Here is a 17930-nt window from a genome sequence, read left to right on the forward strand (position 1 = left end):
GAGTTATGACACTTGTTAAATTTGTGTCTGTTGTCCCAACCCTGTTCTCCTCACTCAGACTCAGTTCATTGGGAATTCTGCCTGAGTAAGGAGAGCTGGATGAGATGTCTTCTTTTCTCTGTTGTAAAACCCTGTTGTCATCAGCTTATAACATAGCTGTAAAATGTTCTCTGAGCTTAAACTAGAGAGACCCACTGAATATCATGGACTTGTTTCTGTAATAAATATTTTTTAAGTCCATATCATATCCCATAGCAGCAGAAGTGCTAACATAATGCATGCATTGTGTAAGATTACAAGGGTCATAGATGGGCTATGCAAAAGGATCCTTAACACAGCCTGATCCATGCATGTTCCTTGCATTAAACTGACTCATTCTTTGAATACCTTGTGTGAATCCCAGGCTGTATTAATGTTTCATTTAATAAAGAGTTGATAAAGGATTAATACATGATTAGTGTTTTAATAAATGATTAATGAGTTGTTATAGAGTCCCACAGGGTGCTTATAACTATAAATAACTCTTTTTACTGATGGGATTGTACCCATCTCTAACACATACTTCTTGTGTCTTTAACATGAATATAAGCTGTCATTTATTAACTCTTGCTATGAAGGTTCCATTTATAAAAAGTTTATAAAGTGGGACCCTTGCGTCCTCCATGTGTGATCCTCATACTTATCATATGAATGAGAGACTTTGAAAAGGAAAGCTTGTGCAGAAGCAGTTTTGAGTAAGATTCATAGTGTCCCAGTATACGACTCTGATGACTAGCCAGCTAGAAAATGTGAGTTTTCCTTTCCTTTCCTAACCAAGACCCCTTCTAGATTCTTAAATAAACAACTGAAAGAGAGAAACAACTTGTAGCTGTTATTGGAAAGAAATGTTATCTTTATTTATAGCGAGATAGGAAAGAATCAGATCATGCGTCTTGACTTCCTAGATTTCTTGGGACAAGCCTGCAGAAGCTTTGCATAACTGGATCCGAGGGCATGATAAAGTACCTGGAGCCTGGACAGTGATTGATGGCCAGGTATGGTCTGTGAAATTTAAGTGTTTCCTTACTTTTCATATCATCTTTGTTATTTGCTTTTGTAATAAAAGTTACAGATGAAATGCAGCCTTCTTTTGGTGATCACATGTAACTCCCGTTGATAAGAATATAGATCAAGTCACTTAATAAAATTTATCTGTGATGGGTGCCCCTCCCCCGGGTGCCACTTGTAACTGAGGTACCACTGAATCTGCCTGGGCTCCCTTTGCACTATATTGCTGAGGCAAGCCAGCCAAGCTCTCCCTCATGTTTCAGACTGCGCTTAACCAGCACACATACAGGTAGAGACACACCCAGCTGCAGCTTTACACAGAGATGCTAAGATCAGCTAAGGAACTGCCCAGTACTCAAGTGCACACCCTCCTCTGGAGTGCAAACCTAAAATTATACTGTCTTGCATTGCACAGAGAACTGTACAGCATAAGCTCATGAAAATGGTCCCCTCCCTCAATGTGGAGAGAGATATGTAACAGCTTTTTGCCCCCCAATTATGAATTCCACACACTGGGTTTTAGACAAAACAAAAACAAGTTTATTAACTACAAAAGATAGATTTTTAAGTGATAAGGGATAGAGTCATAGAGTCATAGACTTTAAGGTTAGAAGGGACCATTATGATCGTCTAGTCTGACCTCCTGCACAATGCAGGCCACAGAATCTCACCCACCCACTTCAGTAATAAACCCCTAATCTATGTCTGAGCTATTGAAGTCTTCAAATCATGATTTAAAGACTTCAAGGTGCAGAGAATCCTCCAGCAGGTGACCCGTGCCCCTCGCTGGAGAGGAAGGCGAAAAAAACCCAGGCTTCTGCCAATCTTCCCTGGAGGAAAATTCCTTCCCAACCCCAAATATGGCGATCAGCCTAACCCTGAGCATGTGGGCAAGACTCACCAGCCAGACACCCAGGAAAGAATTCTCTGTAGTAACTCAGATCCACCCCATCTGACATCCCATCACAGGCTATTGGGCATATTTACCGCTAATAGTCAAAGATCAATTAATTGCCAAAATTAGGCTATCCCATCATACCATCCCCTCCATAGACTTATCAAGCTTAGTCTTGAAGCCAGATATGTCTTTTGCCCCCACTGCTCCCCTTGGAAGGCTGTTCCAGAACTTCACTCCTCTGATGGTTAGAAACCTTTGTCTAATTTCAAGTCTAAACTTCCTGATGGCCAGTGTATATCCATTTATATCCATTTGTTCTTGTGTCCTCATTGGTACTGAACTTAAATAATTCCTCTCCCTCCCTAGCATTTATCCAATAGCAATCAGATCAAAGCAGATTACCTGGCAAATAAAAAAACACACAAACTAAGCTTAATATACTAAAGAAACTGGTTATAAGCAGCAAATTTTCACCCTAAATGTTGTTTTAGGCAGATTGCAGAGACTTGCTTGCAGCTTAAAACTCCAAATAATCCTTTCACAGGCCAGACACCCTCTAGCCTGGGTTCAATACTTCCTTCCCCAGTTCAATCTTAGGTGTTTACAGCAGTCATCTTGGGTGGGGAGACAGTGAAGAACAAACCACAATGTTACTCCCCTGCCTTAAATAGCTTTTGCATATGACGGGAACCCTTTGCCAGTCAGTGGAAAAACACTGGTATTCCAAGATGGATTCCAGTACCAGGTGACTTGGTCACATGCCTCGGTAGCCCTAACTCAGAGGCTGGTTGTAATGTCCTCAGGAAGGCCTCTCTGTGGGTGATAAACATCTTCTAAGACCTATTGTTTTCTCTAATGGCCCATCCAGACTGATTGTGTTCTGTCTGGTGGGTGTTCCCCAGGTGTAAACCCACTTGTAATTGATATAGTCAATACTCCTAACTTCAGATGCAGAAATGATACATGCATACGAATAGGATAATCATATTCAGTAAATCATAACGTTTCCAATGAAATTTCACATGCATTATCTTGCACAAAATACATCATAATTATGCCATACTCATATCATAACAATATCTCCATGAAGAATATGGGGGGCATAGTGTCATAGTATCAATCACCAGAAAAATCACAGCTAAGTCAAAGACATGATTCCCTTTGGTAGGGTCAGTTAGTTCAAAGAAAAAATAAAAGCATGTGTCTCAAAGTGACCGAGCTCTAGTTCAAATCATTAAGCAGGGAGGGCAGAGCCAGATAGTGCCAGATATTGTAGGAAATAGGTAGACATTACTGTTCATAATGAGATACTAATGTCCCAAGGTAACACCAGAATATAATACTGTGAGCCACTGAAATACACAATAAAATATTGTTAAAGGATTTTTGGCCTTGCATGCTGGGACCATTTACCAGAAAGAAAAGTAAATCACCCTTTATCACAAAGCTATTCTTTTCAGTTTGATAAAAGGCAATATGTCCTTGATCCAAATGTTCCTTGTTTTAAATGTTTTAAAGTCATAGAATCATAGGGACCTCAAGAGGTCCTCTAGTCCAGCTCCCAGCTCAGAGGCAGGAGTAAGTATACCGAGACCAAATCAAAGTAACTTTCATGGCTGCATGATAGTTGCTTAGCTATGAGACCAGCCTTTGGTAGGCTCTCCCTATGGGCTGGATTCTAATCCAACAGACCAGCCCAAGTAAGAGGCAGCAGATAGCTGCACTACCATAGGAGATTGTGACTCTGATAGTCACAGCCTGGTCCTGGTTCCTCCTTGCTCTGGATTGGGGAAGTCATCTGCACCAGGCCGTTTGCTAGCTCAGATTGCTTCCCTTTCTGCACTAGCTTCCTTGTGCTCACTGGTACATTGGGACCAGAGCCAAAGCTGTACCCACCCACTCCTTACCAACCAGGATAAGTTGGGGGGCAGAGGGGCGTAGCAGCCTGCTGGCAGCTGCTATCCCTCCCCTACAGGTTCTGGTGATGTAGGTAGCCTGTTTAGGGGAGTAAGGGGGGCTCCTTGTGCCCTCTGTGGCCCCTTCACGGGTCCACAGCAGTGCTCACAGTTGAGTCCTAGTAAATAACATTAGGAGATTTTCCAAGCGTACTCAATTTCGTCATTATAATTGTTATTTAATATTTATATTACCATATTGCCCAAAGGCCCTAATCAGGATCTGTGCCCCACTGTGGTAAGCACTGTGTAAATACTGAGATGGATACTGTGTTTGCCTCCCAACGCTTGCGGTGTAAGAAGACAAGAAACAAGGGCCTGGCCTGGAGTTACATAGCTGTCACTCACAGGATTTTCCTGGGCTTGCATTTGGGCAAAGAGTTGCATATGCTGGGTTGTGAAGCCCACAGATAATATAGTCACCCAATTTTTGCAAGTATCAGAGGGGTCTGATGAAGTGGGTATTCACCCATGAAAGCTTATGCTCCAATACTTCTGTTAGTTTATAAAGTGCCACAGGACTCTTTGTCGCTTTTTACAATTTTTGCAGTTTACATGTAAAGGGAACCAAAGGCCTCTTATTCCCCCATTAACAGCAGGAAAACAATGTCATTGCATTTTCAGCATGTTGAGAGAGATTTAAAGCCTATACATCTGTCATTCATTTTGTTTTGTAGATGGTTACTTTCTATGGGTCATCATTACTTGATGGGCCAGTGCCTCCTGGACAACCGTTGGCAATAAAAAGCACCACAAAACCTGGGCTTATAACCAAAAATGGCCTAGTTCTTTTTGGTAATGATGGAAAGATGGTAAGTGTTCAACAAGATAAATAGTGTAGCTGGGAGGCGAGGGACATGGGCAAGGGAGGTCAAAAACTGTATGGACTGATTAACATTAGGAGAAAATGTAAACTGTATGGAAATGTCATGCCATTCAAATCTAGATGTAATCTTTGCAATGCTCGTGATAGCAGCCAGGTAATCAGCCATGAACATGTCAATCTTCTATTATTTCATGAAGAGTGCCAAATGCTGTTCTGTTCTTTATCTTAGGTATTGTCAGGATCCTGGGTGAAGGTAGGAAGGACCAGTGGTGGGAGCTTGGGATCCCAGAACTGAAAGCAGGGGTCAGAGCCAGGATCAGGGTTAAGAATCAAGCTGAGGGCTAAGTCAGAGTTATGAGCTAAACCGAGGGTCAAAGACAGAGTCAGGAATCCAGGTTAGAGTTCCAGGGGTCGATCGGGAGTCAGAATCCAAGTCAGAGCTGGGACCAGAACCAGGAGTTCACTAACAGAGAAGCAGGGCAGTCATGACAGGTAGCTAAGAATTCTCATTGTTGCCTGGGCACTTGCTGGTACGCCCCATGGACTTATACAGGGACAGGGTGCCAATCAGGGATTGCTAAAACTAGTGTCAGTCAGATCACCCTGGGTAGAACTTCCCACGGACCTCAGCAGATTGTTTGCAGGGAGTAACTAGGTTCCAGATGCCACCAGCTGGCAGCGTGGGGATGGTGGTTGTCCTGTAACCTTACAGGTCTGTCTTCATGTCCCAATGATCCTTACAGGCATTTCCCTACCACCCATCATATGTTCATTTCTAAGATACGTTAAATTGTACCTATATTTACTATAGTTTGTGGTGAAGAAAATATTTAAAGATACCTTTATCACAGGTTTGAGATTTCCTACCAGACACTTACTCATTTCATTATTATTCGAATTAACACATTAATTTCTCCTTAGTACGTTTTACAGCCTTTCCATCAACTTAAATCATATCCCCTCTTTTTTCAGTTGTTGGTGAGAAATCTACAATTTGAGGATGGAAAAATGATCCCTGCATCTAAATACTTTTCATCTGATGAGATGTCTGTCATAGAACTTACAGAAGAGGAGAAAAAGATGGCGGAAGATATCAAGGTAATTCTGTAAACTAGTTCAGCAGGATATTAGTTTACAGAAAAGCATTAAAGACGTCTAGGTACAGACATGTTATAACTTTTATTTAAATGTGCAAGTTATTTCTTAACAAAATATATACAAAAGTACAAGAATGAATGTTAAGTTATTAAAATTAATTCAGATGTGTTTGGAGATCAGGTTAGGTGTTCACAAATGTATATATGGTCCTAGAAACTTTTTCTTTAGATATAAGTGATTGATTCTAAAGACCAAGTGTTGGACCAAGTCGAGAAGAATGGTTTTGGATTATATGCGATGAGTGAGGCAGACACACTTCAAAGCAGAGTCCAAGCACCAGCATGACTTCTCCCCGCACAGTGGGGCCTTCAGACACCAAACAAACTGGCGTTATTTTTTTCATGGAAACATTCATCAGCAAGATTTGATCCTATTTCTAAAACAGAATCTAAGGGCTTGTCTACACTGCCCCGCAGTTCGGACTCTGGGGCTGTGAAGATCAGTGCACACAAAAGTGCTATGCTGGACTCCTCTGTGGCGATGCTGCGGGTTCATACTCAAGGATTCCTGTAATGGAATGCTTAACTGTATTATACTGTTCAGCCACTAAGGGCACCCATATTTAAGCTAACCTCAGCCATAGGTGGCAGAACATTAAAGGATCTTAATGAAGACACATCTCTTGTGTATCTCTCTGAGAAGAAAGCCCTGTAGTCAGTCTTTATCTGATACAGAAAGCCTGACCTGCTAGAAGCAGCTGTGTAATGTACCACGTACACGAAGTACATCACAGTTCCTGGTTCTCATTAGTGGAGTCCTCAGACAGGACAACATTAATGTGAACTAGGAACTTTTTAGTTTGTGTGTGCAGCATCCACATGGGAGAGTTGAAGCTCAGCACTTGGGTGCACACTGCTATTCACATTTCTGTAGTCTGAACTACGGGGCCGTACTGTAGACAGACTCAAGGAAAGTCTAAGGCTTTGTCTACACTGGCAAGTGAAAGACAAAACTTTTGTAGTTCAGAGGTGTTAAAAAAACACACCCACGAAAGACAAAAGTTTTGTCGATAACAAGTGCTGGTGTGAACAGCGCTTTGTCGGCAGCAGCGCTCTCCTGCCAACAACGCTAATGCTGCTTGTTGGGGTTAGAAGTTTTTCGTTTCAACAAACAGCGGCTACACTGCACACCTTTTAGCAGCACGTCTGTAGAAGCACAGCTGTGTCGCTAAAAGCTGTGTAGTGTAGACATAGCCCAAGAAACAATATTTCTTATAGGTGTGAATTCCCCTATTTGGTTCAGTGGAGACAACTTGAAACCGAATTATAACAATTTAAATGTGCACATTCTCAGCAATTTCACCCCCATTTTAACAGAAATATCCATCTAGTGTATTTATTCTATAGTACTACCTCTCAGCCCTTCCACAGTCCCTGCTGTACATATCCAACTACCAAATACTCCCGCTCTCCAAACCCCTCGGTCCAGCCCAGAGCACCCTCCTACACCCCAAACTCTTCATCCCCAGCCCCACCCCAGAGCCCACACCCCCAACCAAAGCCCTCACCGCCTCCCGCACCCCAACCCCAATTTTGTGAGCATTCATGGCCCCCCATACAATTTCTATTCCCCAATATGGCCCTTGGGCCAAAAAGTTTGCCCACCCCTGGGCTAAGGGGAAGGAGCAGTTAAACCCATTTTATGTAATGATTGCTGGAAATAATGGGAGACTACCGCCCCAGATAACTGGCCACATAGCAAAACCTGAGCAGTTCCCTGGGACTGATTGCAAATGCACAGTCTAAAAGGGATTGCTTGGCATGTTGTGTGCGTGTGAAAATGAGAAAGCCACCAGGAAGAAGGGGATGAAGCATGGCAGTGGCGTAGCCAGGGTCTAAATGTAGGGGGAGCAAACAGAAAAAAGGCGCTCCCCCTTGGCTCCACCTCTGGCCACGCCCCCTTGGCTCCTCCCACTTCCTACCCCCCCAGATTAACTCCGGGACCCGGCTCAGGACTCCTGCGGGCCTGCCATTAGAGGGGTTTGTTTGTATTAATGACTCATTTATTTTCTATATTTTTTTAGTCCATTTGGAAGGGAATTTTGAGCAATGTTGCTGTAATTGAGGATTCTACAGACTTCTTCAAATCTGGAGCATCCTCGATGCATGTTGTCAGGTAACTTTATATTTTAAATAACCATGTTTTTTAAGCAATTAATGAAGACTGTGACCATGTTATGGTTCTTACGGTATCTGTGATTTTTCCCTTTCCCCACTCTTCCCCAATCAGAAGTCACAAAACAATAAAGAGAAAATTATTTTAAATGCATTTTTTCACCATATTAACCACTTCCAGAAACCTAATAAGGTGATCCCAGTGCCACATCAGATCCTTCGCCTCCCAAAGTCAGTGCAAGATTGGACCTTTGCCCCACTTACTCAAGCAATACTCCCGTCGACTCCCATGACATTGTCCTCAATTGGAATTTTGCCTGAATAACAAGGGCAGGATTAGCCCCAAAACTAAGGGACTACCCTGGCAGATATTTGGGAGCGAGTCTACTGTAGATCTGACAGCTATTCCAAATCTGGGGGCCCAATCCTGCAGCTGCATACTGAACTCCTAAATACAGTGAGGTCACCATGCTGTATCAGGTCACATTAGTGAGCATCACTCCTTTCTCTACCCCAAATGTCCACAGCCATCACATGAGAAGCCTTGAGAGTTTTACCAAAATCATTGCTATTAATAATCCACCAAATGTAACATGATTCACAGTTCCTGAGCTGTACTAAATAGCCTGAACAATACTTGCATGACATAACAGTGGTGGGAGCTAGCCAGTCAGCCAGCACTCTGATCTCTCTGGCACTAGTTGGTTTCCCCAAGGAGGTCTGAATGGGGAATGGAACGTTATCCGCTAATCAGTCTGGGTGAGCTAATGAATTAATTAGCCAATCATCTGAGAAGTGATTAAAAAGGCACAGGAAGGAAGTGCAAGGGGAGAGGAGTAGGGCTGAGTCCCAGTCCAAACTTAGAGAGCTCTCAAGGAAGGGAGACCTCTTCTCCTCTCAGACCCTGGGGACAGGGCTGATGATACACGGGACACTGCAAATAGCATTGCTGCACAGAACTGTAAAGGGGTTGGGGCAGGAATCTGAACTAAACCGCACTGTGTGGATAACTAACTGGTGGAGTCTGAGCAGTTTCTGTGAAGCTAGAAGGCAGGAGCAGAGCCGTACCCTGTTATACATGACATATGTTTATCATTTGCCTTTTATTCCTAAAATGTTACCTCAGAGTATTTCAAAGCCATTGGGCCAAATTCTGCCCTAATAACACCTGCACAATTGCTGTGTATAACTGAGGACCCCATGTAGCCCAATGGCTAGCAGTAATACAGTACAGCTACAGAATAATGGCATGCAAACAAAAAAGCCCACACATTGTATGCAACCAACCAAAACCCTACTCCACCTTCTAATAATTGACTGTCTCAACAATACTTCAGTGTAAAGTTCAACCTGCTATTTCTTTGCAATTTTCAGAATGATTGAAGAGATCAAACAAAAATATGGTGGACTTCAGCTGCAGAATGAAGATGTGTATATGGCCACTAAGTTTGCAGACTTTATTCAGATGGCTGTGAGGAAACTTAGGGGAAAGGACGAAGAGGAAGAATTAGTCATAGATTATGTAAGCCTTTTTTGGTTTTATTGACATTTTGCACACTTTCTTTGATGGAGTGTTGGTTTCGTTTCTGTAGTTTTCATTTATTTGTGATGGGATGGAGGTGAAACTTAGTGAATTCCATTGCTCATGAAACTGGGAGATCAATAGCAGTGGATGGATTCATGCATATTGCATATGTAGGTATTGTAAACTTCCTTAAAGTGCCTTGCTCATGTATCTCAGTCATCATGCCCACAAAAAACATCTGCTTTTCTGAGGAAAACAGCAACAGACTCTCCTCCAAGGAACCCTAGCATGGGGAGGAGGGGGATATGATAGAGATCTATAAAATCACGACTGGTATGGAGAAAGTAAATAAGGAAGTGTTATTTACTCCTTCTCCTAACACAAGAATTACAGGTCACTCAATGAAATTAATAGGCAGCAGGTTTAAAACAGACAAAAGAAAGTATTTCTTCACACAATGCACAGTCTACCCGTGGAATTCTTTGCCAGAGGATGTTGTGAAGGCCAAGCCTATAACAGGGTTCAAAAAGAACTAGATAAATTCATGGAGGGTCGGCCCATCAATGGTTGTTAGCCAGGATGGGCAGAGATACAAAACCAAACCAAGCTCCAATCTTTGCATAAGCAGCTTCCTCTCCTACATCAAGCTATGAGCATCTCCAGCCCTTCAGGCAGGAGGATCCACCACTTACAGAATCAGAGGGTGCTTATCTCTTTGTCCCCAAAGAGATGGATAACAAAGGAGTCCCCTTTGTTCCCTTTCATAGCCCAGAAACCTTTTGAAATGTATTCTTTGAAAAGTAAACCAAGACAAAGTTTCTCCCCCCTGCTGCTTGTTCTTTGGCAGGGCCGGCTCTAGGCATCAGCAAAACAAGCTGGTGCTTGGGGCGGCACATTTTTAGGGGCAGCATGGCCGGCGCCAGAATGCCGCCCCTGCCACCCCTAAAAATGTGCCCCGGCTGCCCTTGCTCACCTCCGCTGCTGCCGCTCGCGCACCGCTGCTCGCCCTCCCTCCCAGGCTCTCAAACCTGGGAGGGAGGGGGAGATCCCGAGCGGCCGCGGCGTGTGAAACAGCTGATTCGTGCGCTGCTGCTCCCCCTCCCTCCCAGGCTTGAGAGCCTGGGAGGGAGGGGGAGACTCCGAGTGGTCGCAGAGTTGAGGCGGGGCCGGGGGTGGGGTAAGAAAAACGGGGGGGGGGGGGGGGGGGGGGCAAAATTGTTTTTGCTTGGGGCAGCAAAAATCCTAGAGCCGGCCCTGTTCTTTGGGCAACAAGCCCTTTCTTCATCCTCTTGTCAATTTGCTTTCTCAGTTGGCTTGATCACTTTGTTTACCTTAGATGCAAATGTACCTTCATTGTCCTTTGCTTGTGATTAAGCCATGTTGTTTTCTCATAACTAGAGCCATGCAGACATTCCTTTGTTTAGGGCAGGCTTGTTTATCAGCTGCCTCCAAAACATATTACACGAACGTATTTCCAGCACACATACATAAGTCTTTATACACAACTTGTACATACATCATGCAACAATATTTGTGACCAGCATGTCACCCGTTTTCATATGATACCTTACAGGTCCCTGCTTGGCTAAATATTCTGCCAACAGTGTGTTGGGTGAGCCCTTTGCCAGTTGGCATAAAGGAGCTCTTAGAGTCACAGTAACTTGAAACACATAACTAGGGCCATTGACTTCAGTTGGATTATAAATCTACTTAGTCACACACCTATTTTAATACCTTGCTGGATTGAGGCCCTAATGATGATTTGATCCTGGATATCCACTAGTAAAACCATACAAATTCATTAATCCATTTAATAATTTAGGCACTTCTCCTCCTCAGAGGAAGTACAATTTCTATTTAGTTTTGCCTTAGTGATGGATACTGACAGCCATATATGCATCCTGGTACTTTGTCTGAAAACTGGTTTTGCATATTAAAGTTACAAGTTGTATTAGGTACGTAGTTTTGCATGTTGCATGTACAGTATTGCCAACCCCAAATGTTCAAAAATTATGAGTCAGGCTCACCAAAAATCATGACATTAGCTTTCAAATCATGAGATTAAGTAAAAATAATAGATTTGGTGTTCTTTTTATTTGCTTTCTGCTTTTTGAGCCGTTAGGGTGCACCGAGGTCACATTTTGAAGCTTTCTCCATAGCCACAAGGGCTAGAAATTTATTTTTTAACGAATGAAGGCTGAAATCATCACATATCCACGTGACTCCAGGATCTGGTGCTTTAAGAAAAACAATAATGGTCATGAGACTCATGACAAAATCATGAGAGTTGGCAACGATGTAAGACACATTGAAATGTTGAGTTTCTTTCACTGTTAGGTTTCAAAAAATGTTAACAATATGACTGTGAAGATGCCTTACCAGTGTTTTATAAATGGACAGTTTATGGATGCTGAAGAGGGAAAAACATACGACACTATAAACCCAACAGATGGATCAGTGAGTAATTTCTGCATATGATAAATACTGGCTTATTCTGAATACTACAGTTCTGGATAAATAATCTAAAACATTAAAAGGATATTGCCAAGTTGAAAATCATGTAGTACATTTTAACAGATTCCTTTACTATTTTACAGTCAAAACTTGAAAAAAAATCTTCAACTTTTAGTTATCTTGAAATGTTAATAATTTAATCTAATTTACTTTTCAGTTTTTATGCTTTTTATTCACTTTTTGCATCTTAGCCTGCATAGTGAAAACTGGCTGATTAATTTCGCTATGTTTATAATCTATTTTAAGTCAGTTTCACTAGCAGGTTCTCATACTTTAGCTTAGTGTTGCAGTGTTTGGCTTTGCAGACAGAACAGGGGAATGCTTATCAGTTCTTTTAAAAAGTGTTTCCACTGGGATTTTTGTTAGTTTCTTGAGCACATTTCTGTTGGTCAGAAGTTATGTAAAAGCTTATTTTTACAAATCCTACAGTTTAGGCCAAATTTGTCCTGAAAGTGTCCTTTTAAATAGGGTGACCAGATGTCCCATTTTTAAAGGGACAGTCCCGTTTTTTGGGACTTTTTCTTATATAGGCGCCTATTACCCCCCACCCCCTGTCCCATTTTTTCACAGTTGCTATCTGGTAACCCTACTTTTAAATCACTTTTAAAAATGACTTCTCAATATGCATTTTTTTTTCAAAAAGTACCAAATCTTGGCTGAGCAACTGTTGGGGCCCTGATTCTGATCTCATATATGCCACTGTAAATCAGGAGTAACTGAATTCTACTTAAGTCAATGGAGCTAGTTGTACCACTATTAATGAGGCCAGAATCAAGTACAGCGTTAGCAGTTTGGTATTATCTTAAGGCATCTTAAATATAAGTGTCCATCTATGGTGATACATGTAACAAATATACCATTCCAGGGAGGCAATATCCAGATGGTATTCTAGAATGTTTAGGCATTCTATTGTCTTACCAGACACTAAGCTTTTCCACTTCTTCAATGTCACATCAGTAAGTTCATGTGATAGTTGAAGAAATAAAATAAGGCTTGAGGGTGTGCTCTGTTGTTAGCAGAGTTTGAGGAAAGAGGGATCCAGAATTCTGACTGTTCACACAGTCCTTCGAATTCCACCTCAATTGGTGGTGTCTGAGCTTTTCTGAACCTGATTGACCCATGCATAATAGGTAGCCATTAGAATATTAAATGTTTGTTTATATTTAAGTAAAAATAAAAAGAGAGAAAGGAAGCATTGTATGTAACACTACTTGAAATGTGAGCTAACATTTAGCTGTTTTGTGACAGATAATAGCAAAGGTGTCTTATGCTTCAGTGGCTGATGTTGACAAGGCAGTAGCAGCAGCAAAAGATGCATTTGAAAATGGTGAATGGGCAAGAATGAATGCAAGGGAAAGGGGGAGATTAATGTACAGGTATGTAAGGGGTTTTGCTATGTTTGCTCATGTTTCTTAACTTTATTTTACTTCCTCTGAAAAATCATGGTATACCCCATCTGAATCTGATGGACTTTCCTTGTTATAGGGCTAGAGTGGCCATATTTCAGAAGGGGTGAGAGGTGAGGGGTGAGGAGTTCTGGGATATGCTTACTTTGACTTGGGTCTCTGCATTGCAGTGTGCATGTCAGACCCTTTTTAAGTTAATGAAAAAATTCCCATTGAGTTTATTGGGTGTTTGGCCCTTATTTACATTAACAAATAGCCAAAGGTCCCAATCCTGAAGTCACTGGAAATTTTGCCTGAGTTGCAGTATTTTGCAGTCCCACATCACGTTTGTAAGTTAGGTATAGTTGGAGGTGTCGTTTCCCAGTGTTGTTATTTTTGATTCTCATTTGTTGTGTTTTAATTAAAAGACTTGCTGACCTGATGGAAGAACACCAAGAGGAATTAGCAACAATTGAGGCCATTGACTCAGGAGCTGTCTACACTTTAGCTTTGAAGACCCATGTAGGAATGTCTGTGCAAACATTCAGATACTTTGCTGGATGGTGTGACAAAATTCAGGCAAGCTAATATTTGTCAGCAGTTACGCAAAGTCAGAAATGAATTACAATGCTTCTGTATACTTATTCTTTACTAGTACTGTCTTTTGCTTGTACAGCCCAGAAGAACAACTTTAACACAGGGAAATGAGGCATTCAAAATTGTGGATGACAGAATTAGAATTTTACCTAGTAAGAGTCTTCCTGGAAACATGATAGGAGCACATTATGCTTCCTGTTGGGAAACAGGAATTTAGAGTCTGACTCGTGATGACAGATAAGCTGGCTGAGAATGTGAAGTGTTATAGAGGAGATGTACCTCATATCCTTGGTAGAAGGTTATACAGCAGCAATATTCCAGCATCTTTCTGTCTCTGGCATCCTGTTAACAGAACAAATCCGGCTGTGAAGCCTTCCATGATGGCAATGATTTTTCTGAAACAAACATGGTTAGATAATTGGTGCATTTTAATTTTCCTTTCTAGATATATACATTTTTTGAAATCCATTGTCTTTCTTTTAGGGTTCTACAATCCCAATTAGCCAGGCCCGCCCAAACCATAACCTAACATTCACCAAGAAGGAACCCATAGGGTAAGGCTATTGTCTTCTTCTTAATGACTGCAAACTAGTTTTAACCTTGACAAATAGAAAATCCTTTCAAAATCTGTTATGAAAATGTAACTTTTTTCATATTTTTCCCAATCTTAAGAGTCTGTGCGATTGTTATCCCCTGGAATTACCCACTGATGATGCTTGCATGGAAGAGTGCAGCATGCTTGGCTGCAGGCAACACGTTAGTTCTCAAACCAGCACAGGTAAAATCAAAAGGGAAAATGCAAATTATGGGTGTGATCCTCCACTCCCTATTCAGGCAAAGCTTCCATTGACTCCATCCATTGACGGACCTGTTGCATGCTATAAAACATGTAAAGCAGTAGCTATTCCCACACTGATACAAGGCACTCCTCTTCACTAGAACTCTCTGCACCCTCAAATTAGAGAATACATTAAAACTTTCTGTTTGTCTATCGATGTCGTCGTTGCATGGAGCTATGGTTAGGGAAGAGGGGGAGAGGAGGTTGCACAGTGATATGCATGTGTACTCAGAATATAATTAATCTGGGATGTGAACAGAATGAACTCCTTTTTCTAAGGGAGTGCCACTTTGTCAGCTTTGTAAAAATATGAACTAATGTAAGATTCATATTGTAACAAGCTAAAACGTATTGCACATTAAATATTTCATGGCATATTTAACTAAAATAGCAGACCTAATCTGACTGTTGTGTACATGTTTAGGTCACTCCTTTGACTGCCTTAAAGTTTGCAGAGCTCTCAGCTAAAGCAGGATTTCCCAAAGGCGTTATAAATATTCTACCTGGTTCAGGTAAAACATTGACCTAATTATTTTTCTGTACAAAATATAGCTCGGTATGAACTGTAGTTGAGAACAGTTAGGTAAAAGACTGAGGTGAGGTGAAGTTGTTGGTGATCTAGCTTTTCACCTCTGCAGACCTGTCAGGTGACAACTGTGCTGAGTGGACTTCTCCTCCTTCGTAGTGGATCTTTGTCCACATTACAAAGCTGATACATCATTTCACATGTATTCTCTGAGCTGAATGGGGATTGACTATGGCACTAACCAGGGGTGTTTACCCCTTATCTACACGTTCACGATTCAAACGAAAAATACAAAAGTCTTCAAAGAACCCTTTATAATATAGAGAAACATAATGCTTTTGATTATAGGACTTCTCTTATTCTCAAAAGCTTGTTGCCAGTAGGACATATTATTTCAATAAGATCGTGAGAAATCTAGTTAGCTAAGTGTGACAGATCGGTTGATGGAGACAATTTAACATTATGTCAGCTAATTCACCTCCTCACAATCATGTTTAAACATAAGTTTCCTAGTAAAGACAAACCCCAAGATAACTGAGGGGCTGATTCAGTGAAAAGTTTAAAATACACCTCTACCCCGATCAGGGCTGGCTCCAGGGTTTTGGCTGCCCCAAGCAGCCAAAACAAAACAAAACAAAACAAACAAAAAAAAGCCACGATCGTGATCTGCGGTGGCAATTCGGTGGGAGGTCCTTCACTCCCAGACGGAGTGAGGGACCGTCCGCCGAATTGCCGCTGAATACCTGGACATGCCGCCCCTCTTCAGAGTGGCTGCCCCAAGCACCTGTTTGAAAAGCTGGTGCCTGGAGCCGGCCCTGACCCCGATATAACACGACCTGATATAACACGAATTCGGATATAACGCGGTAAAGCAGTGCTCCGGGGGGGGGGGGGGGGGGGGGCGCTGCTCGGGCGGATCAAAGCAAGTTCGATATAACGCGGTTTCACCTATAACGCGGTAAGATTTTTTGGCTCCTGAGGACAGCGTTATATCGAGGTAGAGGTGTATAAACTGGGTTATTCTACCAGCAGTCCAAGTATCAGAGATGAAGTTCTCAACTCCATTGGTGAAGGGAGGGATTTGTGCCTATGTGGTTTTAGTTTTATTAATCTGAGGTGTTAATTGTAACATAAGTAAGGATACTTATTTTTTAAATTAGATGCTATTTAACCTGACAGGCCTACTGGACTATTAGAATGTTAAGAATTGCATGTACATTTTCCAATTAGTTGTTTCCCATATCCCACGATAATACAGGTGGTTTAGTGGGACAGCACATGTCTGAACACCCAGATATCCGCAAACTTGGATTTACTGGTTCAACTCTTATTGGTAAACAGATCATGAAGAGGTATTGTATTCATTATATTCAGAAGATGTTTTAGATCTTTTTTTATACTGTAGATTAATCAATGTTTGTTTACTACATTGATGTGCAAACTACATCTTGCACATAACATTAAAATGACATGCAGACTATGGATGGGAATATATTTAATCATTTGTCTTTAATAAATATTGGAAATATCATTTGCTATTAAGTCCAACTGTCCAAAACTAAAAATAGATATATGCTATTCATTTACACCAGCTGATTTTAGGGAAAATAATTTCATTACTAAAAGATGTCTGAATGTTAATTTTATATAATTATTTACAACTTTCCATAGCTGTGCAGTCAGTAATCTGAAGAAAGTCTCCCTTGAACTTGGTGGTAAATCCCCACTGATCATTTTTGAGGACTGTGAACTTGACAAAGCTGTGAGAATGGTAAGGTTACTTCAAATTAAAACATGTTCAAAGCCTTGTTAGTGCATCTTATTAAGAAGCAATGTTCTAATTCCTTCTCTCTTTCTTACATGCACCCCTCCTCAGGGCTTGCTAAAACATGCAGGAGGATAGCCACACTTTAAGCCTCATACAGTATGTTGAAGCAAGGCTCCCCTTCTCTAGGCTGTATGACAACACAGTTTAAACTTTTGGGGCTTATTCAAAAAGACTGGGATATTCTCCAAAAAAATTAATTGAAAAAGAGTAAAGGTGAAAAGTGTGCTTCCATGGAGTCATGCTAACACTGCAAAATAATTAATTTTACAAAAAATTGACACTTAAAACCCCTCCAAATGCTAAAAAAAAAAGTCTGGAAATGAGGTTGCGATTCAATCAGTTCCCCACTGCCATGTAATCCTTAATGACTCACTATCACCCACATGCCTGACCTCTACTTCCCATCCAACCTTAACGTCTGTCTTATAAAATTTGCAAAATATATGCATAGAGGAAAATTAGTAGATTATAAAATCCTATTTCCTGTTGAAGGGATCTATTTCCAATATAACACTAGCATATACTACATCACTCATTACAAAAATACTTAGTTGCTACATGATGTGATTAGTTTAGGCCCTAATCCTGCAGTTAGAGCCCCATTGAACCCAGACAACATTGTCAACAAGAAGTCTGGTGGCACCTTAAAGACTAACAGATTTATTTGGGCATAAGCTTTCGTGAGTAAAAACCTCACTTCTTCGGATGCATAGAGTGAA

General features: G+C 41.4%; 1 protein-coding gene across 1 annotated transcript in view; it reads left to right on the forward strand.

Annotated features, from left to right (window-relative positions):
• Window positions 1–17930, forward strand: part of ALDH1L2 (aldehyde dehydrogenase 1 family member L2) — a 57705-nt gene that overhangs the window by 29482 nt on the left and 10293 nt on the right. The window contains exons 6-18 of the mRNA XM_054032974.1: window positions 945–1034; window positions 4578–4712; window positions 5699–5824; window positions 7908–7999; window positions 9373–9520; window positions 11861–11980; window positions 13286–13413; window positions 13851–14001; window positions 14503–14573; window positions 14692–14797; window positions 15282–15369; window positions 16642–16735; window positions 17055–17154. Coding sequence (XP_053888949.1) covers window positions 945–1034; window positions 4578–4712; window positions 5699–5824; window positions 7908–7999; window positions 9373–9520; window positions 11861–11980; window positions 13286–13413; window positions 13851–14001; window positions 14503–14573; window positions 14692–14797; window positions 15282–15369; window positions 16642–16735; window positions 17055–17154 — 1449 coding nt within the window. The remainder of the gene's footprint in view (window positions 1–944; window positions 1035–4577; window positions 4713–5698; window positions 5825–7907; window positions 8000–9372; window positions 9521–11860; window positions 11981–13285; window positions 13414–13850; window positions 14002–14502; window positions 14574–14691; window positions 14798–15281; window positions 15370–16641; window positions 16736–17054; window positions 17155–17930) is intronic.

Source organism: Malaclemys terrapin, chromosome 1 (genome assembly GCF_027887155.1).
Source record: "Malaclemys terrapin pileata isolate rMalTer1 chromosome 1, rMalTer1.hap1, whole genome shotgun sequence".
NCBI lineage: Eukaryota > Metazoa > Chordata > Testudines > Emydidae > Malaclemys > Malaclemys terrapin.